Below are 27,097 nucleotides of genomic sequence, written 5' to 3' on the forward strand. Positions count from 1 at the left end.
ATTGCGCTAGGAGATGGCTGTGTGTCATGTTTGTCATTTATTATCATGTCTTGTCCCTTTGCTCCCCATTCTATTCGTTTCCCTCTGCTGGTCTTATTTGGTTCTTTCCCTCCTTCTATCCCTCTCTCTCCCCCGCCCTCTCTCACTCTCTCGCTCTCTCTTCTCTCTATCGTTCCGTTCCTGCTCCCAGCTGTTCCTATTCCCCTAATCATCATTTAGTCTTCCCACACCTGTTCCCGATCCTTTCCCTGATTAGAGTCCCTATTTATTCCTTTGTGTTCCGTTCCTGTCCCGTCGGTTCCTTGTTTAGTATTCACCATGCTGTGATTGCGTTTCGCCCTGTCCTGTCGTGTTTTTGCTGTGATTGTGTATCGCCCTGTCCTGTCGTGTTTTTTGCCTTCATCAGATGCTGCGTGTGAGCAGGTGTCTCTGTCAACTACGGCCTGCGCCTACCCGAAGCGACCTGCAGTCTGTGGCCGCTTCTCCAGTTATTTCCCTCTACAGACTAGAGGATTTCTGTTATTCCCTGTTTGGACTTAAATAAACTCTGTTTCTGTTAAGTCGCTTTTTGGGTCCTCTTTCACCTGCATGACAGAAGGAACCGACCAAGGAATGGACCCAGCGACTTCAGACGCTCGTTACACTGCCGTCAAGATCCAAGGAGCCATGCTCGGCAGACACGAGCAGGAATTGTCTGCTGCTCGCCATGCCGTGGAGAACCTGGCCGCTCAGGTTTCCGACCTCTCTGGACAGTTCCAGAGTCTACGTCTCGTGCCACCTGTTACTTCCTGGCCTGCCGAGCCTCCAGAACCTAGGGTTAATAACCCACCTTGCTACTCCGGGCAGCCCACTGAGTGCCGCTCCTTTCTCACGCAGTGTGAGATTGTGTTCTCTCTCCAACCCAACACATACTCTAGAGAGAGAGCTCGGGTTGCTTACGTCATTTCACTCCTTACTGGCCGGGCTCGAGAATGGGGCACAGCTATCTGGGAGGCAAGGGCTGATTGCTCTAACAAGTTCCAGAACTTTAAAGAGGAGATGATTCGGGTTTTTGACCGTTCAGTTTTTGGTAGGGAGGCTTCTAGGGCCCTGGCTTCCTTATGCCAAGGTGAACGGTCCATAACGGATTATTCTATTGAGTTTCGCACTCTTGCTGCCTCTAGTGAGTGGAACGAGCCGGCGCTGCTCGCTCGTTTTCTGGAGGGACTCCACGCAGTGGTTAAGGATGAGATTCTCTCCCGGGAGGTTCCTTCAGATGTGGACTCTTTGATTGCTCTCGCCATCCGCATAGAACGACGGGTAGATCTTCGTCACCGGGCTCGTGGAAGAGAGCTCGCATCAACGGTGTTTCCCTGCTCCGCATCGCAACCATCTCCCTCCTCTGGCTTTGAGACTGAGCCCATGCAGCTGGGAGGGATTCGCATCTCGACTAAGGAGAGGGAACGGAGGATCACCAACCGCCTGTGCCTCTATTGCGGAGTTGCTGGACATTTTGTTAATTCATGTCCAGTAAGAGGCCAGAGCCCATCAGTAAGCGGAGGGCTACTGGTGAGCGCTACTACTCAGGTCTCTTCATCTAGATCTTGTACTACTATGTCGGTCCATCTACGCTGGACCGGTTCGGGTGCTACATGCAGTGCCTTGATTGACTCTGGGGCTGAGGGTTGTTTCATGGACGAAGCATGGGTTCGGAAACATAACATTCCTTTCAGACCGTTAGACAAGCCTACGCCCATGTTTGCCTTAGATGGTAGTCATCTTCCCAGTATCAAATTTGAGACACTACCTTTAACTCTCACAGTATCTGGTAACCACAGTGAGACTATTTCTTTTTTATTTTCCGTTCACCGTTTACACCTGTTGTTTTGGGTCATCCCTGGCTAGTATGTCATAATCCTTCTATTAATTGGTCTAGTAATTCTATCTTATCCTGGAACGTTTCTTGTCATGTGAAGTGTTTAATGTCTGCCATCCTCCCGTTTCTTCTGTCCCTACTTCTCAGGAGGAACCTGGCGATTTGACAGGAGTGCCGGAGGAATATCATGATCTGCGCACGGTCTTCAGTCGGTCCCGAGCCAACTCCCTTCCTCCTCACCGGTTGTATGATTGTAGTATTGATCTCCTTCCGGGGGACCACTCCTCCTCGAGGTAGACTATACTCTCTGTCGGCTCCCGAACGTAAGGCTCTCGAGGATTATTTGTCTGTGTCTCTTGACGCCGGTACCATAGTGCCTTCTTCTTCTCCGGCCGGGCGGGGTTCTTTTTGTTAAGAAGAAGGACGGTACTCTGCGCCCCTGCGTGGATTATCGAGGGCTGAATGACATAACGGTTAAGAATCGTTATCCGCTTCCCCTTATGTCATCAGTCTTCGAGATTCTGCAGGGAGCCAGGTGCTTTACTAAGTTGGACCTTCGTAACGCTTACCATCTCGTGCGCATCAGAGAGGGGACGAGTGGAAACGGCGTTTAACACTCCGTTAGGGCATTTTGAGTACCGGGTTCTGCCGTTCGGTCTCGCCAATGCGCCAGCTGTTTTTCAGGCATTAGTTAATGATGTTCTGAGAGACATGCTGAACATCTTTGTTTTTGTCTATCTTGACGATATCCTGATTTTTTCTCCGTCACTCGAGATTCATGTTCAGCACGTTCGACGTGTTCTACAGCGCCTTTTAGAGAATTGTCTCTACGTAAAGGCTGAGAAGTGCTCTTTTCATGTCTCCTCCGTTACTTTTCTCGGTTCCGTTATTTCCGCTGAAGGCATTCAGATGGATTCCGCTAAGGTCCAAGCTGTCAGTGATTGGCCCGTTCCAAGGTCACGTGTCGAGTTGCAGCGCTTTTAGGTTTCGCTAATTTCTATCGGCGTTTCATTCGTAATTTCGGTCAAGTTGCTGCTCCTCTCACAGCTCTTACTTCTGTCAAGACGTGTTTTAAGTGGTCCGGTTCCGCCCAGGGAGCTTTTGATCTTCTAAAAGAACGTTTTACGTCCGCTCCTATCCTCGTTACTCCTGACGTCACTAGACAATTCATTGTCGAGGTTGACGCTTCAGAGGTAGGCGTGGGAGCCATTCTATCCCAGCGCTTCCAGTCTGACGATAAGGTTCATCCTTGCGCTTATTTTCTCATCGCCTGTCGCCATCTGAGCGCAACTATGATGTGGGTAACCGTGAACTGCTCGCCATCCGCTTAGCCCTAGGCGAATGGCGACAGTGGTTGGAGGAGGGCGACCGTTCCTTTTGTCGTTTGGACAGACCATAAGAACCTTGAGTACATCCGTTCTGCCAAACGACTTAATGCCCGTCAAGCTCGTTGGGCGTTGTTTTTCGCTCGTTTCGAGTTTGTGATTTCTTACCGTCCGGGTAGCAAGAACACCAAGCCTGATGCCTTATCCCGTCTGTTTAGTTCTTCTGTGGCTTCTACTGATCCCGAGGGGATTCTTCCTTATGGGCGTGTTGTCGGGTTAACAGTCTGGGGAATTGAAAGACAGGTTAAGCAAGCACTCACGCACACTGCGTCGCCGCGCGCTTGTCCTAGTAACCTCCTTTTTCGTTCCTGTTTCCACTCGTCTGGCTGTTCTTCAGTGGGCTCACTCTGCCAAGTTAGCTGGTCATCCCGGTGTTCGAGGCACTCTTGCGTCTATTCGCCAGCGCTTTTGGTGGCCGACTCAGGAGCGTGACACGCGCCGTTTCGTGGCTGCTTGTTCGGACTGCGCGCAGACTAAGTCGGGTAACTCTCCTCCTGCCGGTCGTCTCAGACCGCTCCCCATTCCTTCTCGACCATGGTCTCACATCGCCTTAGGCTTCATTACCGGTCTGCCTTTGTCTGCGGGGAAGACTGTGAGAGCCGCCAATAAACGCAGGATTAAGAGTCCAAGGTATTGTTGCGGCCAGAGAGTGTGGCTTTCCACTCGCAACCTTCCTCTTACGACAGCTTCTCGTAAGTTGACTCCGCGGTTCATTGGTCCGTTCCGTGTCTCCCAGGTCGTCAATCCTGTCGCTGTGCGACTGCTTCTTCCGCGACATCTTCGTCGCGTCCATCCTGTCTTCCATGTCTCCTGTGTTAAGCCCTTTCTTCGCACCCCGTTCGTCTTCCCTCCCCCTCCCGTCCTTGTCGAGAGCGCACCTATTTACAAGGTACATAAGATCATGGACATGCGTTCTCGGGGACGGGGTCACCAATACTTAGTGGATTGGGAGGGTTACGGTCCTGAGGAGAGGAGTTGGGTTCCGTCTCGGGACGTGCTGGACCGTTCACTCATCGATGATTTCCTCCGTTGCCGCCAGGATTCCTCCTCGAGTGCGCCAGGAGGCGCTCGGTGAGTGGGGGTACTGTCATGTTTGTCATTTATTATCATGTCTTGTCCCTTTGCTCCCCATTCTATTCGTTTCCCTCTGCTGGTCTTATTTGGTTCTTTCCCTCCTTCTATCCCTCTCTCTCCCCCTCCCTCTCTCACTCTCTCGCTCTCTCTTCTCTCTATCGTTCCGTTCCTGCTCCCAGCTGTTCCTATTCCCCTAATCATCATTTAGTCTTCCCACACCTGTTCCCGATCCTTTCCCCTGATTAGAGTCCCTATTTATTCCTTTGTGTTCCGTTCCTGTCCCGTCGGTTCCTTGTTTAGTATTCACCATGCTGTGATTGCGTTTCGCCCTGTCCTGTCGTGTTTTTGCTGTGATTGTGTATCGCCCTGTCCTGTCGTGTTTTTTGCCTTCATCAGATGCTGCGTGTGAGCAGGTGTCTCTGTCAACTACGGCCTGCGCCTACCCGAAGCGACCTGCAGTCTGTGGCCGCTTCTCCAGTTATTTCCCCTCTACAGACTAGAGGATTTCTGTTATTCCCTGTTTGGACTTAAATAAACTCTGTTTCTGTTAAGTCGCTTTTGGGTCCTCTTTCACCTGCATGACACTGTGGTGCTGTACAGGTGGAAGGTTGGGGTATGCCTGCCTCTGTTGAATTATCACGGTTTGTGCTTGGGCCAAAACATTAACATAGATGTAGAGTCATGTGAGGGGCAGTTAGGTCATCATTCTGTAGCTGTAAGACTTCAGGTGAGTCTTTACAGGTATGACTCCATAACCACACATTTCTGGACAGCTGACATTTACATTACATTTAAGTCATTTAGCAGACGCTCTTATCCAGAGCGACTTACAAACCTTCTGTTTCTTTGGTTTATTTTCTATGGCCTCCTTTTTTCATTTTTTTCTCACTGGGAAAGTTGTGAGATGGATTTCAGTTCATCACTTTAGTTTCACTTCTGTTATCTTACTTTTTGTTTCTTAAGATACTCCTCGTATCTTATAGGATCTTGTTGGATAATAGGACTAATGGTAGAGGCAGATTACCCACTCGCTGGTTTACCCAGAAGAGAGAGATTAAAGTAGACGGCACACGTCAAAGTAATTGATTTATGACCTTGCGTCATGTGCATGTCCAAATATGGACCAGTTTTATTGTCCTTATGGTTGTTATCTATGAAGCATGAATGTGTGCACGTGTGTGTTAGAAACAAGGTGTGTGTGTGTGTGTGTGTGTGTGTGTGTGTGTGTGTGTGTGTGTGTGTGTGTGTGTGTGTGTGTGTGTGTGTGTGTGTGTGTGTGTGTGTGTGTGTGTGTGTGTGTGTGTGTGTGTGTGTGTGTGTGTGGTAGAAACAAGGAATGTGTGTGTGTGTGGTAGAAACAAGGTGTGTGTGTGTGTGTGTGTGTGTGTGTGTGTGTGTGTGTGTGTGTGTGGTAGAAACAAGGAATGTGTGTGTGTGTGTGTGTGTGTGTGTTAGAAACAGGAATGTGTGTGTGTGTGTGTGTGTGTGGTAGAAACAAGGAATGGGGGTATCGTCCGGGGGGTATCGTCAGACGGGGCCACAGTGTATCCCGACCCCTCTTGTCTCAGCCTCCAGTATTCATGCTGCAGTAGTTTATGTGTCGGGGGACTAGGCTGTTATATCTGGAGTATTTCTCCTGTCTTATCTGGTGTCCTGTGTGAATTTAAGTATGCTCTCTCTAATTCTTTCTCTCTCTCGGAGGACCTGAGCCCTAGGATTAACTGTGCTTCCGGGTTGGAGCGAGCGGTCGCATCCGCATTACGGTCCGCAGGTAGTATAACTTTTCATTACATTTCATTACATTTCATTATAGTACAACGGTTTGATTTGTCTAATCTTAGCAATTTCTTCTTAGCTAGCTACATAGCTGTCTTTGTATCAAAGATAATTGCGTAATTATCGTATTTCGTCGTCCTAACGTAGTCTACACTGCTATCTGCCCAGCAGCTAGCCAGCTAGCAAACGTCCACCGTCTACCGAATAGCAGCACTGTAGAAACTATTACACTCAACTGAACGACTTGATTAGTGTAGTGTTAGCTAGCTACATAGTTGTCTTTGCTGTCTTCGTATCCAAGATAATTGTGTAGTTTAGAGTGTGTAGTCTTAGAGTGATTATCTTAATTTACCGAGGTTAGCTAGCCAGCTATTTGTCGTCCTTAACGTAGGAGACACTGCTAGCTAGCCAACAGCTAGCCAACGTCTTCTGAATAGAACTCAACAACCCGGTCGCATTCCGCTTCGCTCCACAGGTAGTATCACATTTTCATTTAATTTCATTAGAGTACAACGGTTTGATTTGTTTGATCGTAGCTAGCTACATAGCCGTCTTTGTATCAAAGATAATTGTGTAGTCTAGAGCGATTTTCTAGGTTAGCTAGCCAGCTATTGTCGTTCTTTTAACGCAACGTAACGTAATCAACACTGCTAGCTAGCCAGCTAGCCCCCGAATAGCAGCACTGTAGAAACTATTACACTCAACGGAACGACTTGATTAGTGTAGTGTCAACAACGCAGCCACTGCCAGCTAGCCTACAAAGTCACCAACGCAGCCACTGCCAGCTAGCCTACTTCAGCAGTACTGTATCATTTTAATCATTTTAGTCAATAAGATTCTTGCTACGTAAGCTTAACTTTCTAAACATTTGAGACGTGTAGTCCACTTGTCATTCCAATCTCCTTTGCATTAGCGTAGCCTCTTCTGTAGCCTGTCAACTATGTGTCTGTCTATCCCTGTTCTCTCCTCTCTGCACAGACCATACAAACGCTCCACACCGCGTGGCCGCGGCCACCCTAATCTGGTGGTCCCAGCGCGCATGACCCACGTGGAGTTCCAGGTCTCCGGTAGCCTCTGGAACTGCCGATCTGCGGCCAACAAGGCAGAGTTCATCTCAGCCTATGCCTCCCTCCAGTCCCTCGACTTCTTGGCACTGACGGAAACATGGATCACCACAGATAACACTGCTACTCCTACAGCTCTCTCATCGTCCGCCCACATGTTCTCGCACACCCCGAGAGCTTCTGGTCAGCGGGGTGGTGGCACCGGGATCCTCATCTCTCCCAAGTGGTCATTCTCTCTTTCTCCCCTTATCCATCTGTCTATCGCCTCCTTTGAATTCCATGCTGTCACAGTTACCAGCCCTTTCAAGCTTAACATCCTTATCATTTATCGCCCTCCAGGTTCCCTCGGAGAGTTCATCAATGAGCTTGATGCCTTGATAAGCTCCTTTCCTGAGGATGGCTCACCTCTCACAGTTCTGGGCGACTTTAACCTCCCCACGTCTACCTTTGACTCATTCCTCTCTGCCTCCTTCTTTCCACTCCTCTCCTCTTTTGACCTCACCCTCTCACCTTCCCCCCCTACTCACAAGGCAGGCAATGCGCTCGACCTCATCTTTACTAGATGCTGTTCTTCCACTAACCTCATTGCAACTCCCCTCCAAGTCTCCGACCACTACCTTGTATCCTTTTCCCTCTCGCTCTCATCCAACACTTCCCACACTGCCTCAACTCGGATGGTATCGCGCCGTCCCAACCTTCGCTCTCTCTCCCCCGCTACTCTCTCCTCTTCCATCCTATCATCTCTTCCCTCTGCTCAAACCTTCTCCAACCTATCTCCTGATTCTGCCTCCTCAACCCTCCTCTCCTCCCTTTCTGCATCCTTTGACTCTCTATGTCCCCTATCCTCCAGGCCGGCTCGGTCCTCCCCTCCCGCTCCGTGGCTCGACGACTCATTGCGAGCTCACAGAACAGGGCTCCGGGCAGCCGAGCGGAAATAGGGGAAAACTCGCCTCCCTGCGGACCTGGCATCCTTTCACTCCCTCCTCTCTACATTTTCCTCCTCTGTCTCTGCTGCTAAAGCCACTTTCTACCACTCTAAATTCCAAGCATCTGCCTCTAACCCTAGGAAGCTCTTTGCCACCTTCTCCTCCCTCCTGAATCCCCATCCCCCCTCCTCCCTCTCTGCAGATGACTTCGTCAACCATTTTGAAAAGAAGGTCGACGACATCCGATCCTCGTTTGCTAAGTCAAACGACACCGCTGGTTCTGCTCACACTGCCCTACCCTGTGCTCTGACCTCTTTCTCCCCTCTCTCTCCAGATGAAATCTCGCGTCTTGTGACGGCCGGCCGCCCAACAACCTGCCCGCTTGACCCTATCCCCTCCTCTCTTCTCCAGACCATTTCCGGAGACCTTCTCCCTTACCTCACCTCGCTCATCAACTCATCCCTGACCGCTGGCTACGTCCCTTCCGTCTTCAAGAGAGCGAGAGTTGCACCCCTTCTGAAAAAGCCTACACTCGATCCCTCCGATGTCAACAACTACAGACCAGTATCCCTTCTTTCTTTTCTCTCCAAAACTCTTGAACGTGCCGTCCTTGGCCAGCTCTCCCGCTATCTCTCTCAGAATGACCTTCTTGATCCAAATCAGTCAGGTTTCAAGACTAGTCATTCAACTGAGACTTCTCTTCTCTGTATCACGGAGGCGCTCCGCACTGCTAAAGCTAACTCTCTCTCCTCTGCTCTTATCCTTCTAGACCTATCGGCTGCCTTCGATACTGTGAACCATCAGATCCTCCTCTCCACCCTCTCCGAGTTGGGCATCTCCGTCGCGGCCCACGCTTGGATTGCGTCCTACCTGACAGGTCGCTCCTACCAGGTGGCGTGGCGAGAATCTGTCTCCTCACCACGCGCTCTCACCACTGGCGTCCCCCAGGGCTCTGTTTTAGGCCCTCTCCTATTCTCGCTATACACCAAGTCACTTGGCTCTGTCATAACCTCACATGGTCTCTTCTATCATTGCTATGTAGACGACACACAATTAATCTTCTCCTTTCCCTCTTCTGATGACCAGGTGGCGAATCGCATCTCTGCATGTTTGGCAGACATATCAGTGTGGATGACGGATCACCACCTCAAGCTGAACCTCGGCAAGACGGAGCTGCTCTTCCTCCCGGGGAAGGACTGCCCGTTCCATGATCTCGCCATCACGGTTGACAACTCCATTGTGTCCTCCTCCCAGAGCGCTAAGAACCTTGGCGTGATCCTGGACAACACCCTGTCGTTCTCAACTAACATCAAGGCGGTGGCCCGTTCCTGTAGGTTCATGCTCTACAACATCCGCAGAGTACGACCCTGCCTCACACAGGAAGCGGCGCAGGTCCTAATCCAGGCACTTGTCATCTCCCATCTGGATTACTGCAACTCGCTGTTGGCTGGGCTCCCTGCCTGTGCCATTAAACCTCTACAACTCATCCAGAACGCCGCAGCCCGTCTGGTGTTCAACCTTCCCAAGTTCTCTCACGTCACCCCGCTCCTCCGCTCTCTCCACTGGCTTCCAGTTGAAGCTCGCATCCGCTACAAGACCATGGTGCTTGCCTACGGAGCTGTGAGGGGAACGGCACCTCAGTGCCTCCAGGCTCTGATCAGGCCCTACACCCAAACAAGGGCACTGCGTTCATCCACCTCTGGCCTGCTCGCCTCCCTACCACTGAGGAAGTACAGTTCCCGCTCAGCCCAGTCAAAACTGTTCGCTGCTCTGGCCCCCCAATGGTGGAACAAACTCCCTCACGACGCCAGGACAGCGGAGTCAATCAACACCTTCCGGAGACACCTGAAACCCCACCTCTTTAAGGAATACCTAGGATAGGATAAAGTAATCCTTCTAACCCCCCCCTTTAAAAGATTTAGATGCACTATTGTAAAGTGGCTGTTCCACTGGATGTCATAAGGTGAATGCACCAATTTGTAAGTCGCTCTGGATAAGAGCGTCTGCTAAATGACTTAAATGTAAATGAATGTGTGTGTGTGTGTGTGTGTGGGGGGGGGGTAGAAACAAGGAATGTGTGTGTGTGTGTGTGTGTGTGTGTGTGTGTGTGTGTGTGTGTGTGTGTGTGTGTGTGTGTGTGTGTGTGTGTGTGTGTGTGTGTGTGTGTGTGGGGGAGTTAGAAACAAGGAATGTGTGTGTGTGTGTGTGTGTGGGTGTGTGTGTGTGTGTGTGGGTGTTAGAAACAAGGAATGTGTGTGTGTGTGTGTGTGTGTGTGTGTGTGTGTGTGTGTGTGTGTGTGTGTGTGGGGGAGTTAGAAACAAGGAATGTGTGTGTGTGTGTGTGTGTGTGTGTGTGTGTGTGTGTGTGTGTGTGTGTGTGTGTGTGTGTGTGTGTGTGTGTGTGTGTGTGTGTGTGTGTGTGTGTGTGTGTGTGTGTGTTAGAAACAAGGTCCCTTGGCATTGTGTCCATTTCAGGCTTTAAACAACAATTAAACAGCCATCTAAATAATGTTTCTCAGCCTAGTTTCCTATTTAGTTCTCTTTATATGTACAGGCACAGAGCTTCCAGATGGCTCCAGCCTAAGGATTTTCAGGTCATGTACACCTGGGGAGATTAGAACCCCAAAGAAAAGATCCTAAAGGTCATTTCAGATTCAGGTTTATCATGACAGCCTCTTTATGAAAGGCCTTTAACTATGGCTAAACAGTTTTCTACACATCTTATTAATTAATGATGTGGGCATACCCAGGATTTACAGGCAGGACGTTTGATCTACACATGGAGGGAAAATTTATGGAGTTATGATGGAGCGGGCAAGTGTCTTTGAGTTGGTGAATTCGAAACGGATAATGGTCAGGGCTAACCAGACCCTTTATCTGTAAGAAATAGTAAACATTTTGGAATTATAACGTGTTAAAATGTAGGTACTAAATATTTTGAATTAAATCACTGGTTTTAAAAATGTATCTCACGCTTTAACGATAGGGGAAGAGGTAATTTCATATTTCAGTTTAGGGGGTTATTAGTTATTAACTTTATGGAAAACAATATTCACACTATGTGGATTATAAACATGTAAATACATAGAGAACCAACACATCAAGATCTAGAATATTTAGCTGGACAGATTAAAAAAATATATTCTGAATAAGTGAATCTCTCCTAATGGATATTTCTGGAGGTGAGTAAATGAAAAATATATTTTAAGATTTGTTTGAATATTATCGGGATATTATTGTAATATTAAACCATTTGGGTATTTCAGGCCAAATGCCAATATACGTTAAAAAAGGGTATATATAGCGTATAACTGGTAATATTGTCTAACGTTTGTTAGGATCCCAAACATTTACGCAGCTTTTACGCGGTTTACCGGATCTGGAACAACATGAGGGGGATTCACAGTCTCAAAAACCAGACAGTCAGTCGCCATCAGCATTTTTTCGCTGTAAGTCCTTATAATTAATCACATACCCAAAAATATTTATATATAAAAAATATATATATTGTGTACTATTTTAAAAGCTATTTTATGTATTTACAGCCGACATACAGCCAAGAATGATAAAGGATTCATTATGGACATCTGACACATCGGGTGACTTGAATGCAAACGAACTTTTTTCAAACTCACTGTGAATCCCGGGAACCTCCACCCACTCGCTACACATTCCATGCCCCAACAACCAACGCACAACTGTGGACCAAGTGCATTGCGCAGAATCACCATAGGTATTAATTCGAGGCATTTACATGTATGTTTTTAAAAATGAAGACTATTTATACAATGAGACAATGTTGTTTTATTCACACTGTTTGTAAACAATAACTTCTGCCCTCTTAGGGTCTACTTGACCCGCTTATTGATTAGAAAGTATGATTAGAAACCAAGGCTGTGGAATATATTCTCTCTCACAGGCTATGAAAAAGACAAAAGCTAGGACATTGACTCCTGAGTGTTGAACTTATGCCCACTCTACAACAGCCCAGGTTGTTATATGCCCCTGAGGATCATCTACGAACGTTGGAACATCTACAACTATCGAAGATGCAAAAATGGGTCAGAAATACATTTGGTTTGCAGATATGTATTATTATAAAAAATAATATAACATTATTATCATAATCTTTAGGATTATTATGTTACATGTGAGACATAACCAGAAATGTCAACGTAGACAATCTACAAGAATGTGTTTACCAGGCGGTGATGAAAACACTTTAAAGGAGCTCTAATTCAAACATGCAAGGATATATATATATATATGATACGATTACCCACTTTAAAACGGTTGCTGCAATATCACTTCTCAATGTGTGGACATTTCAAGCTTTCAACAACAATAAACCAACCAGCTCAATAATGTTTCTCAGACTTACACACTGTTGGGTTTTCCTAGTTAGTAAAGAAACAACCACTAAGGCAAAACACAAAAAGTGTAATCTTAATCACTGTGATCCTGTTATGCAGGTGAATGAGGACCCAAAAGCGACTTGGCGAAAACAGAGTCTTTAATCCAGTAAAGTAACTTTACAATCAAAAGGCATAATTCTACTCGTAATGACGAGAACAGACTGGAGACTTGATCAAGAACTGCAGGTTGCCTCGGGAAGGCACTTGAACGTAGCAGACTCAGACACCTGCTCACCACGCAGCATCTGAGGGAAACACGACACGACAGGGCGATACATAGACACAGCACGGTGAACAATAGACAAGGATCCGACAGGGCAGGAACGGAAAACAAGGAGAGAAATAGGGACTCTAATCAGGGAAAAGGATCGGGAACAGGTGTGGGAAGACTAAATGATTGATTAGGGGAATAGGAACAGCTGGGAGCAGGAACGGAACGATAGAGAGAAGAGAGAGAGGAAGGGAGAGAGAAAAAGGGGAACGAACCTAAAAAGACCAGCAGGGGGAAAATGAACAGAGGGAAAAGCAAAATGACAAGACAATCTAAGACAAAACATGACAGATCCAAAAGGCAAAACTGATCCTAAATCAGCACCCCTACTCTGAGATGCTTGATACATAGAGCCCCTGGTCCAAGATAGCAGCAGAATCAGACAAGACTGCATTTAACCATTTAATATAGACAAAGGACCTTCTCTTACCTGAAGTCAGAGATGAACTGTGGTGTGAGGAGTTGTGGTCGCAGAGCCCTCACTTCTGCCACATTACCCAGCAGCCCCAGCATGTTACGGTGGAGCTCCTGCTTGTCTGGAAACTCCTGAGCGCCAGGGGAGGACAAAGAGGACATACAAAAGCAACACACAGGATGATGAGACCGAGAATCTTCAGTGGAAAATACTGTTTGAGGGGCAAAACCTAGCATTCCCTGACAGAACAGAACCCTTCAGGTGAAAAAAAAGAGAGATGAGAGATTGAGTTTATGTTGTAGATTTAAACAAATCCCTGAGGTGTGCTAACCTTCAGGCAGTCCAGGAAGAGGCTCATGCCCTTGCAGTTAAGGAACATCTGACAGTTGTCTGGCGTCTCGTCAGTGATGTTCCACAGGGCACTCCAGGAGAACTCCATTACCTGGTCACACTGTAGAAAGAGCAAAAAAATGTGGTTGGTATTTGTTTTTATCCAAAGTGAACTCTAGGTAGCCTGCCAGGCAATGCCATTCCAGACAATACACCTGAATTGGCTTAACACGCAGTGTTTCCTTAAGGATTGCATGTAGAAATACTATTATGTCTGGAATGAGCTAAGACTCATCACAATCCAAATGTGATGTGGTCCAATCCAGTTTTACAGGTTCTGCGAGGTCATTTCGGACTTGTAGAATGTACAAAATATGGATTTTTGATTCACAAGAAATAATCCAAATGAGACTCACCATCCTGTCCTGTGGCTTTTATCTGGATGAGATTCAACAAACAAAAATGTCTGAGAAAAAAAAAGTGAGCATGAAAATCATACGTGACAACTTCACGAAGCATCAATGACCTACTGCTGTGTTTGAGAGAGAGCATCTATGAATCTGTGTATAAGTATATGGATACATCAGTCTTCCCTACCTTGACGAAGCCCATCTTGCCCACAGCCTCCTTGTGGTGGTTGTCCACCTGGCAGACCAGGGCGTTGCAGAGGTGCACGGCGATGCGCTGGATGGACTCGTCCTGCCGGACCGGCTCCAGGATCTTCAGCAGCAGCAGGTTGACCCGGCCGTACTGGAACTCCAGCTCCTCGGGGATGCTGAAGTTACACAACGTCAGGCAGCAGTTCCTCTGGACCTGGGATTGGTGAGGAGGGGGGAAAGGGGGAGCTGAGTTGAGGGATATGGTGGAAACTCCTTCAGCCTTAGTTTATACCAATCCATTCCTTTAACATTTGTGAAGGTAATAAACTTTGCTTTAACTTGAGAAGGGAAGAGACTACTAGGGTGACATGTTGGTTGGCGTGATGGGTCAGTTGACCCCTCCAGACCGGGGTTCAGATACTTTTTAAAAAATATCTCAATTTCACGTAAATTCGAAGTAAGTATTCATATATCGTTTATTTGAAAAGACAAGTAGTTGAATGTTTGGTCCTGCTTTAAACGACGTTCACCTTATAAAGCCTTTACAATCCCTTCATAAGCACTACATAAATGTGTTAAAAAGCATATATAACCATATGTCATGCTTCATAAATGTGGCATAACTGTGACAATCTCCAATGTCAAATTTGATATCAAATATGATATCAACATGTGCTTTATAAAGGGTGACATGTTGTGCTAAAGGATGGAAAATGCTCTAAAGTAAAGTCATGTTAGTCATATTACACCTATCCCCTTTCCCAGACACTTCCGCCTTAATGCGTGGACATCATCAAACTTGGTCTTCATTAGTTAGGGTTAAAATCACATTTTAAAGAAGATCAATTGTGGAGATGGGCATGGTCTAGCCATAATTATGACTTTTTGAGTAGTTTGTTAAGTAGTGACGATGACAAATAATTTACTCAGTAAGGTCACTCTGATATCTCAGGCTTATATGTGCGGTCTTCGACACAATCACCCACTCCCCCACTGAAAGATCAGCCACAAATTGTTGGCACCATTGTAACAGGTTGTAATCAAGCCCTGGTCGCCAGCATGGGAACAGAAGAGGAATGAATACCTGGTGCGGTAATCTCAGGTTGGACTACTCCAAATCATCTTGATTTTGGCGCGCGCGCGCGCACACACACACACACACACACACACACACACACACACACACACACACACACACACACACACACACACACACACACACACACACACACACACACACACACACACACACACACACACACTTTGCAGGTCCATCAACCCATCTAAAAACCTCTCACATCCTACAGTAACCTGTGGATCACGAGAGAACCTTCATAAATCAGCAGAACGTTAATAACCTATTTATTGACATTATGTAGTGTCATGTCATACTTAGTTTGAAGTGATACACCTTCATTCATTCATAACACAGCCACAAAGACTAAGGCGTGACACTGTACTTCATTTGAAGTCAGACCCCTTCATTCATTCATAACACAGCCACAAAGACTAAGGCATGACACTGTACTTCATTTGAAGTCAGACCCCTTCATTCATTCATAACACAGCCACAAAGACTAAGGCATGACACTGTACTTCATTTGAAGTCAGACCCCTTTGGTCGTTCATAACACATACCTAAATGCTTAATGATGTAAACACAAATGCATTAACATTTAGGGAATTATCACTAACAGCTAAAACAAATAAACGTTAAATACATGTTTAACCTTTCCTTTAATTTGCACAATTTTTAAACAACACAAATACATGAAGTTCTAAAAAGTCCAGCAATGCAATTAATTACATTGAACATTAGACAGGGCTGTGAATAGTGTAGCTTGTCTCTGAGCTGGCGGACAAACGGTTCTTGCCTCTCTTCCTGCTGGAGGTGCTGCATGTTGGTTCCAACCTTAAAAGTAACAACAAAGAAAGTTAGCAGGTCTGTTAGGAAATGCCTTTGTCACAACATCCGGATAGCTGATTCTTCTAGCTAACTCAATTTCAGCTAGCTAGCAATTGCTGTAAAGTCACCGAAATTATAGAAATAACGATTGAAGTAGCTACAGTATGTAATCTAACTAATAGAAACTAACTTAAATTGGAATAAATAAAAGTTCACTTACTTGTTTTTTCGCTGTCCAGTGGCAGCACAAGTGGGTCATTTGATTTGCCAACTCGTCACATGATCAATGTCTCTTCAGCAACACAAAAAAATAACTTCCGGGTCATGGAATTATGGACATTTTCCAAATAAATGTTACCCAAGTAATAGTAAAAAAGTGTCAACCATTCATGATTTGAAAAATAATTGTCAAAAAATTAACAATGATTCATTTTTGTTCATATTTAAGTGACATTTTAATTAAATAGGAGTTTTAAAACACGCTCCAATGCCAAATAAATGCCCCAAAGAAAATCATTGTATATGGAATACATATCGGCTTAGAGCAAGAACTATTCTGGGTGCAGAAATAAAATACTTGTAGGGAATACTCAGTAGGGAATGTAGAATGTATACAGTGCCTTCGGAAAGTATTCAGACCCCTGGACTTTTTCCACATTTTGATTACGTAACAGCCTTGTTCTAAAATTGATTCCAATAGTTTTTTCCCCTAATCAACAATACCAAATGATGACAAAGCAAAAAAACGTTTTTTGAATACCACCCTGGTGTAGCCTCTTAGAGACTGACTGGATGTGCAGGTTTTTGGTTCAACCCTGCTCTAGCATTTGTTCCAGCTCTGTAGTAACAGGGGTGTTAGTGATGAGCTGGAGCAAAAGCCTACGCACCCAGCAGTTCTCCAGGACCGGAGTTGGTCAAACTTTACCTTGTAAGCAGGGATGTGTGTCACATTACAAAGGGTGGTGTTGTAGAGCCCCAGAAACTGCAAAGGCCTCTTTAGCTCCTGGAAAGGGTAGATGCTGCTCTTGCAGGGCTCGATACTAAAAAAGAAAAAGAAGACATGAGTCTGTCACACTTACATGGAAAACGTACAGAGAATACATCAACCAGTCCTACTACTTACATGACAAAGGATGATTCTGAAACCCACATAACCATAGAGCAAACATAAACTCTTCATAAATAAACTCATACATACATACACGCACGCAGTCTGAAGTTTACATACACTTAGGCTGGGATCATTAAAACTTGTTTTTTCAACCACTCCACAAATTTCTTGTTAACAAACTATAGTTTTGGCAAGTCGGTTAGTGCATCTACTTTGTGCATGACACAAGTAATTTTTCCAACAATTGTTTACAGACAGATTATTTCACTTATTATTCTCTGTATCACAATTCCAGTGTGTCAGAAGTTTACATACACTAAGTTGACTGTGCCTTTAAACAGCTTGGAAAATTCCAGAAAATAATGTCATGGCTTTAGAAGCTTCTGATAGGCTAATTGACATAATTTGAGTCAATTGGAGGTGTACCTGTGGATGTATTTCAAGGCCTACCTTCAAACTCAGTGCCTCTTTGCTTGACATGGGGAAATCAAAATAAATCAGCCAAGACTTCAGAAAAAAAATTGTAGGCCTCCACAAGTCTGGTTCATCCATGGGAGCAATTTCTAAACGCCTGAAGGTACCACGTTCATCTGCACAAACAATAGTATGCAAGTGTAAACTCCATGGGACTACACAGCCGTCATACCGCTCAGGAAGGAGATGCGTTCTGTCTCCTAGAGATAAACGTACTTAGGTGCATCATGAGGTGGGAAGTAATGTGGATATATTGAAGCAACATCTCAAGACATCAGTCAGAAAGGTAAAGCTTGGTCGCAAATGGGTCTTCCAAATGGACAATGACCCCAAACATACTTCCAAAGTTGTGGCAAAATGGCTTAAGGACAACAAAGTCAAGGTATTAGAGTGGCCATCACAAAGCCCTGACCTCAATCCCATAGAACATTTGTGGGCAGAACTGAAAAAGCGTGTGCGAGCAAGGAGGCCTACAAACCTGACTCAGTTACACCAGCTCTGTCAGGAGGAATGGGCCAAAATTCACCCAACTTATTGTTGGAAGCTTGTGGAAGGCTTCCCAAAAAGTTTGACCCAAGTTCAACCATTTAAAGGCAATACTACCAAATACTAATTGAGTGTATGTAAACTTCTGACCCACTGGGAATGTGATGAAAGAAAGAAAAAGCTGAAATAAATCACTCTCTCTACTATTCTGACATTTCACATCCTTTAAATAAAGTGGTGATAAAATAAAGCTAACTGACCTAAAACAGGGAATTTTTAATCGGATTAAATGTCAGGAATTGTGAAAAACAGAGTTTAAATGTATTTGGCTAAGGTGTATGTCAACTTCCGATTTCAAATGGAGATGCTTTGCGAGTCATCTAAACTCAGCAACAACAAAAAAGGTCCCTTTTTCAGAAACCTGTCTTTCAAAGATAATTTGTAAAAATCCAAATAACTTCACAGATCTTCATTGTAAAGGGTTTAAACACTGTTTCCCATGCTTATCAAAGAACCATAAACAAATAATGAACATGCACCTGTTATAAGGCAGGTCTTCACCAGCAACAACATTGCCTATGGACACAAACCCACCATCGCTGGAACAGACAGGACTGGCAAAAAGTGCTCTTCACTGATGAGTCGCGGCTTTGTCCCACCGGGGGTGAAGGTCGGATTCGAGTTTTGAAGGAATGAGCATTACACCGAGGGTCTGTCATGGTCTGGGGTGGTGATTCACAGCATCATTGGACTGAGCTTGTTGCAGGCAATCTCAACGCTGTGTGTTACAGGGAAGACATCCTCCTCCCTCATGTGGTACCCTTCCTGCAGGCTCATCCTGACATGACCCCCAAGCATGACAATGCCACTAGCCATACTGCTAGTTCTGTGTGCGATTTCCTGCAAGACAGGAATGTCAGTGTTCTGCCATGGCCAGTGAAGAACACAAATCTCAATCCCATTGAGCACGTCTGGGACCTGTTGGATCGGAGGGTGAGGGCTTGGACCATTCCCCCCAGAAATGTCCGGGAAGTTGCAGGTGCCTTGGTGGAAGTGGGGTTAACATCTCACAGCAAGAACTGCCAAATCTGGTGCAGTCCATGAGGAGGAGATGCACTGCAGTACTTAATGCAGCTGGTGGCCACATCAGATACTGACTGTTACTTTTGACTTTGACCCCCCCCTTTGTTCAGGGACACATTATTCCATTTCTGTTAGTCACATGTCTGTGGCATTTGTTCAGTTTATGTCTCCGTTATTGAATCTTGTTTTGTTCATACAAATATTTACACATGCCCGAAAAATAAACAATTTTGAGGCCGTTATCAAGATTAAACCCTTTACCTCGCTCTTCCCAGCTCACCTCAGGTGTCCCAGCTCCACTACCGTGTTGATTAGCTCCTCGGAAAGGTCCACATTGTAGAGCACTAGCGAGGCCAGCCTCTCCTTCCAGTGGGCCAGGAAGGCAGCCTTGGGCAGCGGCACCCCGGACAGGTCTAGGGAGGTGAGGGCCGGCAGGGGCTTGAGCAAAGCCTCAGCGTCCACCTCCTCAGGCAGACCTCCGAGGTTGAGCAGCCGCAGCCGGTTGAAGCCCTGGAAGCTGAAGTCTGTGTCCGGTGCCTGTCTGGAGGCCGGCCTCTCTTCCTCCTCTTCTTCATCGCCTACCAGTGGGGCACCACCCTTGCGATAGAAGATGCGGCTGCAGCCGAACAGGCTGAGGGAGACCAGGGTCTGGCGGAATCTGGTTAAAGTCCTGAGACTGTGAGCTGATAGGTTGTTGCAGTAGGTGAGGTGGAGCTCTATCAAGTCCTCGTTGGGGCGAAGAGTGGCTGTGTTAGTTCAAAACAAACGTTGAATGTCACTGTTTCATTGCTTAGCCTATGTTTCCTGAATTGGTCATGTAGAAAGGCAACATTGACCTGTTTTGGTAACACTTTACCAAAAGGCTGCAGGTATAATTATTTATACAGTTCGGAAAGTATTCAGACCACTTGACTTTTTCCACATTGTTACATTACAGCCTTATTCTAAAATGGATTAAATAAAGAAAATGTGTCATCAATCTACACACAATAGCCCATAATGACAAGCGAAAACAGGTTTAGACATTTTTTGCAAATATATTAAAATAAAAACAGAAATACCTTATTTAGATAAGTATTCAGACCCTTTTTCTATGAGACTGTAAATTTAGCTCGGGTGCATCCTGTTTCCATTGATCATCCTTGACATGTTTCTACAATTTGATTGGGGTACCTGTTGTAAATTCAATTGATTGGACAAGATTTGGAAAGGCACACACATGTCTATATAAAGTCCCACAGTTGGCAGCGCATGTCAGCAAAAACCATGCCATGAGGTCAAAGGAATTGCGCGTAGAGCTCTGAGACAGGATTGTATAGAGGCACAGATCTGAGGAATGGTACCAAAAATGTCTGCAGCACTGAAGGTGCCCATTCTTAAATAGAAGAGGTTTGGAACCACCAAGACTCTTCCTAGAGCTGGTCACCAGGCCAAACTGAGCAATCGGGGAGAAGGACCATGGTCAGGGAGGTGACCAAGAACCCAATGGTCACTAACAGAGCTCCAGAGTTCCTCTGTGGAGATGAGAAAACCTTCCGGAAGGACAACCAACTCTGCAGCACTCCACCAATCAGGGAATTGTGGTAGAGTGGCCCTGGTGGTGGTACTGTACATGAAAGCCCTCTTGGAGTTTGCCAAAAGGCACCTAAAGGCTCTCAGACAACGAGAAACAAAAGGTCTGATGAAACCAAGATGAAGTCTTTGGCCGGAATGCCAAGCGCCATGTCTGGAGGAAATTTGGAACCATCCCTAAGGTGGAGCATGGTGGTGGCAGCATCATGCTGTGGGTTTGTTTTTCAGCGGCAAGGACTGAAAGACTAGTCAGGATCGAGGCAAAGATGAACGGAGAAAAGTACAGAGAGATCCTTGATGAAAACCTGCTCCAGAGCGCTCAGGACCTCAAACTGGGGTGAAGGTTCTCCTTCCAAAAGGACAACGACCATAACCACACAGCCAAGACAATGCAGGAGTGGCTTCGGGACAAGTCTCTGAATATCCTTGAGAAGCCCAGTCAGAGCCCGGACTTGAACCCGATCGAACATCTCTGGAGAGACCAGAAAATAGCTGTGCAGTGTCACTCCCCATCTATACTGACAGAGCTTGAGAGGATCTGCAGAGAAGAATGAGAGGAACTCCCCAAATACAGGTGTGCCAAGCTTGTAGCATCATACCCAAGAAGACTCAAGGCTGTAAATCGCTTCCAATGGTGCTTCAACAAAGTAGTAAGTAAAGGGTCTGAATACTTATGTAAATATGGCATTTCAGGATCATAACCCTGATCCCTCACGAAGATTTGAAAGGCCCAGAATGGTTGAATTATAAGGCCACAATTTGATTGGTTTAATTATATAGGGGCAATTTGAAAATGGGCTTACGTATGACCTTTTTGAGTTGCACTATGTTATGAATTTCCCTTCTGCTGGTGGGGTGTACTGTACAAGACAAAACCCTTTGGTATCAATTATCAAGTCAAGGCTTACAGTACCAGGTGAACTAATGCTGTCGGACATTTACATTTACATTTAAGTCATTTAGCAGACGCTCTTATTAAGGGGTTTGTGAACCGAGACGTTTCAGCCTTGACCCTGCGCACCCCCTCATAGTTGTGCTACTTTCAATTTAAGCAGTGGAAACACTACTCCATTAGCCTGTTAACACCTGTAGCTGAACTTCCAAATAAAGACAACAGTGGAGAAAGAGACAGGATTCACCTAACCGAAGGGGTTCCAGCATTAATTCCAGCAACATTGCAAACTGTTTTAGACACTGATGGTCCAGGTCTGTTCGTGCTCCAGTCCTCCCTATTATAATTAGCAACAGCAGACATGAAAAGCATGTTATGTCCCGCAGAGGTGCAGCAAAGTTCCCTCATTTATGTTTCTGTAACTCCCCTGAATGTCTGTCAATCCAGAATACCTTTGTCAATCCAGAATACCTTTGTCAATCCAGAATACCTTTGTCAATCCAGAATACCTTTGTCAATCCAGAATACATTTGTCAATCCAGAATACCTTTGTCAATCCAGAATACCTTTGCCAATCCAGCAGCTAGTGGTTCTCTCAACAAGTGCTATTAGTTCTATTATGAATTTCACAAATATGGAGACTAGCTAGGTTTTCAAATCACGTAGAGGGCTGTTGAACGTAAACATGCAAAGCTTGATGTCTGGATGCTTGATGTGGCATCGTGATCTATAAGTGTCTCTTTAATCAAAAAGTGTGAGTGTTTGGTTATAGGTTATACACGTGTTTGTAATGGGGATTTCCCACCCCCCTGCTGCAGTAACAGATGCTGTTGATAATATTTCTGAATATTTAAAACATTTCTGTCATCTGAATTCATTATTTTAGGAGATTTTAACCTGGATTGTTTTACCCCGGCCTCTGATCATTTGAAGAATATTTGTTTGTCTTGGCTTTAACCTGACTTAGATGAATGTAAGAAACCCATCAAACTCCTCACTAATTTTGACAAACAAGTACTTATTGAGTGGTGTCTTTGCTAATGACATCAGTGATCACTGTCCTATTGTATGTATTCAAGATACCAAACAGAAAAACATTGTTCCTCGCATAATGTTGATTTTTTAATTTTTTTTACTCTGAGCTTTCCTTTATCAGCTGCATGCCGGACACTGAATTGGCTCTAGTACTTAATCTATTTTGATCTCTGGCAGACAAACAGACAGACAGACAGGCCATGTCCTCCCTCTCCACAAAGGTGGTGACCCCTCCGACCTAAATAATTATCGCCCTACCTCAAAATGATCTTGGCTAGCAATGTTTTTACATCATTAATCAACTGTCAGCTTCGATCCTTCCTTGCCAAGATATGTACTCTAAGTGTTATGAAACCAGTCTAGTTTCAGGACAGGTCATGGCACCATCTATGTTACAACCTTGGGTGTTCAATGATGTGGTAAAGGGTATGGATCGGCGGAAGCAATGTGCGGCCCTGTTTATTGACTTATTGAAAGCTTTTGATATTGTTGACCACTATATTGATTCAAAGTTTGTCTGCAATCAGTATGGATCAGAACATGACTTGACAGACAGGACACAATGTGTTTTTGTGGTGGTGTTAAGTCAGGTTTTGACATTACAAAAGGTGTCCCACAGGGATCAATTTTAGGTCCTGTACTTTTTTGATATAAACACACCATTGGTTTTGTTTTTGACATACAGCTGTATGCAGATGACACTGTTGTGCATGCTATTGCCTCCATGGTTGACCAGGCTCTTTTGGAGATTTAATCGACCTTCATTGTTTTGCAGAAAGCCTTTGAGAAACTAAAATTGGTACTTAATGTAAGTAAAACCCAGTATATGTAACGTTGTGCACTGAGAGTCAGGAAACATGTTCAGGGAGAGAGTATTTTAATAAAATAAATGGAATATATTACAAAACAAGAAACACTAAGAGCACACAGACATGAAACTGAAACAAATCAAATCAAATCAAATCAAATTTATTTATATAGCCCTTCGTACATCAGCTGATATCTCAAAGTGCTGTACAGAAACCCAGCCTAAAACCCCAAACAGCAAACAATGCAGGTGTAAAAGCACGGTGGCTAGGAAAAACTCCCTAGAAAGGCCAAAACCTAGGAAGAAACCTAGAGAGGAACCGGGCTATGTGGGGTGGCCAGTCCTCTTCTGGCTGTGCCGGGTAGAGATTATAACAGAACATGACCAAGATGTTCAAATGTTCATAAATGACCAGCATGGTCAAATAATAATAAGGCAGAACAGTTGAAACTGGAGCAGCAGCACAGTCAGGTGGACTGGGGACAGCAAGGAGCCATCAGGTAGTCCTGGGGCACGGTCCTAGGGCTCAGGTCCTCCGAGAGAGAGAAAGAAAGAGAGAATTAGAGAGAGCATATGTGGGGTGGCCATTCCTCTTCTGGCTGTGCCGGGTGGAGATTATAACAGAACGTGGCCAAGATGTTCAAATGTTCATAAATGACCAGCATGGTTGAATAATAGTAAGGCAGAACAGTTGAAACTGGAGCAGGAGCATGGCCAGGTGGACTGGGGACAGCAAGGAGTCCTCATGTCAGGTAGTCCTGGGACATGGTCCTAGGGCCCAGGCCAGTTGAAACTGGAGCAGCAGCATGGCCAGGTGGACTGGGGACAGCAAGGAGTCATCATGTCAGGTAGTCCTGGGGCATGGTCCTAGGGCTCAGGTCCTCCGAGAGAGAGAAAGAAAGAGAGAAGGAGAGAATTAGAGAACGCACACTTAGATTCACACAGGACACCGAATAGGACAGGAGAAGTACTCCAGATAAACAAACTGACCCTAGCCCCCCGACACATAAACTACTGCAGCATAAATACTGGAGGCTGAGACAGGAGGGGTCAGGAGACACTGTGGCCCCATCCGAGGACACCCCCGGACAGGGCCAAACAGGAAGGATATAACCCCACCCACTTTGCCAAAGCACAGCCCCCACACCACTAGAGGGAAATCTAGGGAATGCCTGGGGAAGGAACCAAAGGGAGTGACATATATAGGGAAGGGAAGTGATGGAGTCCAGGTGAGTCTGATGACGTGCAGGTGAGCGTAACGATGGTGACAGGTGTGCGCCATAACGAGCAGCCTAGAGGCCGGAGAGGGAGCACACGTGACATATATGTTATTCTCCAAATCACATAAAAATGTATGTGATGGTTTATGCCCTCATTGATCGTGTCCCCGCTTATTAATATCTAGACATTTGGATTAACAAAAAGGTATCTTAGTTTAAAAAATGTATGTTGATGAGTTAGTCAAGAAATTAAGAATTGAAACAGGCTTATTTTATAGGAATAGACCATGTCTTTCATTAAATAGCAGAAAACAAAATCATGCAGTTGACATTCATAGCGGTTATAGACTATGGGGATATTGTCTATATGAATGCAGCTGCCACTGTACTGAAGCCATTGGACACAGTTTATAATAGCACTCTAGGCTTTATAATGGGCGATAGGTTCAGTACACATCCCTGCATTCAGAAAGTAGGCTGCCCTCTTAGAAGTCTTGTAGATGGATGCATTGCGCTCATTTTGGGGGTATTTTTTTGTATAAAGCCCTCCTGCATAAACTTCCGCCGTACCTTACTTCATTGTTAATTTATAGACTTATGAGATACCAGACCCGGTCTCAGGGATGGCTAACTGGAGATCGCTTCTATCTCCACCGGTAGATCTGCTTAAAAAGACGTTGCACCTTACATGCGGAATGATCGCCAATGCACTTTAGAATTGGAGGAATTGGTGCCTCTAGGGCATTTCAGATATGTTGTTTATATACAGTATATGTGCATTTTAATTTCTACAGTGGGGCAAAAAAGTATTTAGTCAGCCACCAATTGTGCAAGTTCTCCCACTTAAAAAGATGAGAGAGGCCTGTAATTTTCATCATAGGTACACTTCAACTATGACAGACAACACGAGGAAAAAAAATCCAGAAAATCACATTGTAGGATTTTTAATGAATTTATTTGCAAATTATGGTGGAAAATAAGTATTTTGTCCAAAAATACAATGCTCTTTGTTAAGTGTTGCAGTCATTTCAGTTGCTGTAATAGCTGAAGTGTAAATCAAATCTAATTGTATTTGTCACATGCGACGAATACAATGTTACAGTGAAATGTTTACTTACAAGCCCTTAACCAACAACGCAGTTTTAAGAAAATACAACAACAAAAAAAGTACGAGATAAGAATAACAAATAATTAAAGGGCACAGGGGGTACCGGAGTCAATGTGGAGGTTCTATACAGGGTTATATACAGGGTGCAGGGTGTAGGGTTATATACAGGGTGTACCGGTACAGAGTCAATGTGGAGGTTATATACAGGGTGTACCGGTACAGAGTCAATGTGGAGGTTATATACAGGGGGTACCTGTACAGAGTCAATGTGGAATCTATATACAGGTGGTACCGGTACAGAGTCAATATGGAGGCTATATACAGGTGGTACCGGTACAGAGTCAATGTGGAATCTATATACAGGTGGTACCGGTACAGAGTCAATGTGGAATCTATATACAGGTGGTACCGGTACAGAGTCAATGTGGAGGCTATATACAGGGTATTACAGTACAGAGTCAATGTGGAGGCTATATACAGGAGGTACCGGTACAGAGTCAATATGGAGGCTATATACAGGTGGTACCGGTACAGAGTCAATGTGGAGGCTATATACAGGGTGTACCGGTACAGAGTCAATGTGCGGGGGCACTGGTTAGTCGGACTAATTGAGGTAATGTGTACATGTAGATATAGTTCAAATGACTATACATAGATGATAAACAGAGAGTAGCAGCAGCGTAAAAGAGGGAGTTGGCGGGTAGGGGGACAGAATGCAAATAGTCCGGGAAGCCAATGTGCGGAGGGCACTGGTAGTCTGGCTAATTGAGGTAATATCTACGTGAATGTATTTTTATTGTGTTACTAGTTTGCCTTTAGTTTATTTAGCAAATTTGTCTTACTTTTTTTAAAACTCTGCATTGTTGGTTAAGGGCTCCTAAGTAAGCATTTCATGGTAATACAATTTGTTTAATGTTTTTTTATTAGCTATCTCAAACTGATGAGTTTTAATGAACTTGTAGCCAGGTCTGGCATAGATGTGCAAGTAGAAATTTTGTTGTGCAAAAGAGCAGAAAAAAAAAGAAAAAAAATATGGGGATGAGGTAGGTAGTTGGTTGGATGGGCTATTTATAGATGGGCTGTGTCCAGCTGCAGCGATCAGTAAGCTGCTCTGACAGCCGATGCTTGAAGTTAGTGAGGGAGATATAAGTCTCCAACTTCAGTGATTTTTGAAATTCATTCCAGTCATTGGCAGCAGAGAACTGGAAGGAAAGGCGGCCAAAGCAGGGGTTGGCTTTGGAAATGACCAGTGGAATATGCCTGCTGAAGCGTGCTATGGGTGGGTGTTGCTA

General features: G+C 45.2%; 1 protein-coding gene and 1 long non-coding RNA gene across 2 annotated transcripts; both read right to left on the bottom strand.

Annotated features, from left to right (window-relative positions):
- Nucleotides 1-13,019: 13,019 nt before the first annotated feature.
- Nucleotides 13,020-20,894, bottom strand: LOC124016621 (protein zer-1 homolog). The gene is made up of 8 exons (XM_046332149.1): nt 20,859-20,894; nt 20,255-20,293; nt 19,451-19,896; nt 16,942-17,056; nt 14,087-14,390; nt 13,928-13,947; nt 13,513-13,632; nt 13,020-13,312 (listed from the first exon to the last, which is right to left on the bottom strand). Exons 1-8 carry the CDS (start codon nt 20,892-20,894, stop codon nt 13,193-13,195), a joined length of 1,200 nt encoding a protein of 399 aa, XP_046188105.1. The 3' UTR covers nt 13,020-13,192.
- On the bottom strand, nt 15,829-16,322 carry LOC124016662. The gene is made up of 2 exons (XR_006835419.1): nt 16,237-16,322; nt 15,829-16,022 (listed from the first exon to the last, which is right to left on the bottom strand). It is a non-coding gene; the product is annotated as an uncharacterized LOC124016662 (long non-coding RNA).
- Nucleotides 20,895-27,097: the final 6,203 nt, after the last annotated feature.

This window comes from Oncorhynchus gorbuscha, linkage group LGY, assembly GCF_021184085.1.
Source record: "Oncorhynchus gorbuscha isolate QuinsamMale2020 ecotype Even-year linkage group LGY, OgorEven_v1.0, whole genome shotgun sequence".
Taxonomy (NCBI): Eukaryota; Metazoa; Chordata; class Actinopteri; order Salmoniformes; family Salmonidae; genus Oncorhynchus; species Oncorhynchus gorbuscha.

Bases quoted from the DNA above. Each gene is read 5' to 3' on its own strand.
- LOC124016621 (XM_046332149.1), bottom strand. From the start codon at position 20,894: ATGGCGCTTGGCATTCCGGCCAAAGACTTCATCTTG. The intron at 17,057-19,450 runs GTGAGCTGGGAA...TTTCTTTTTTAG, and splicing joins GTGGAGCTGGGACACCTGAG to TATCGAGCCCTGCAAGAGCA. The intron at 13,948-14,086 runs TATACTTATACA...TCTCATCCAGAT, and splicing joins AGGGAAGACTGATGTATCCA to AAAAGCCACAGGACAGGATG.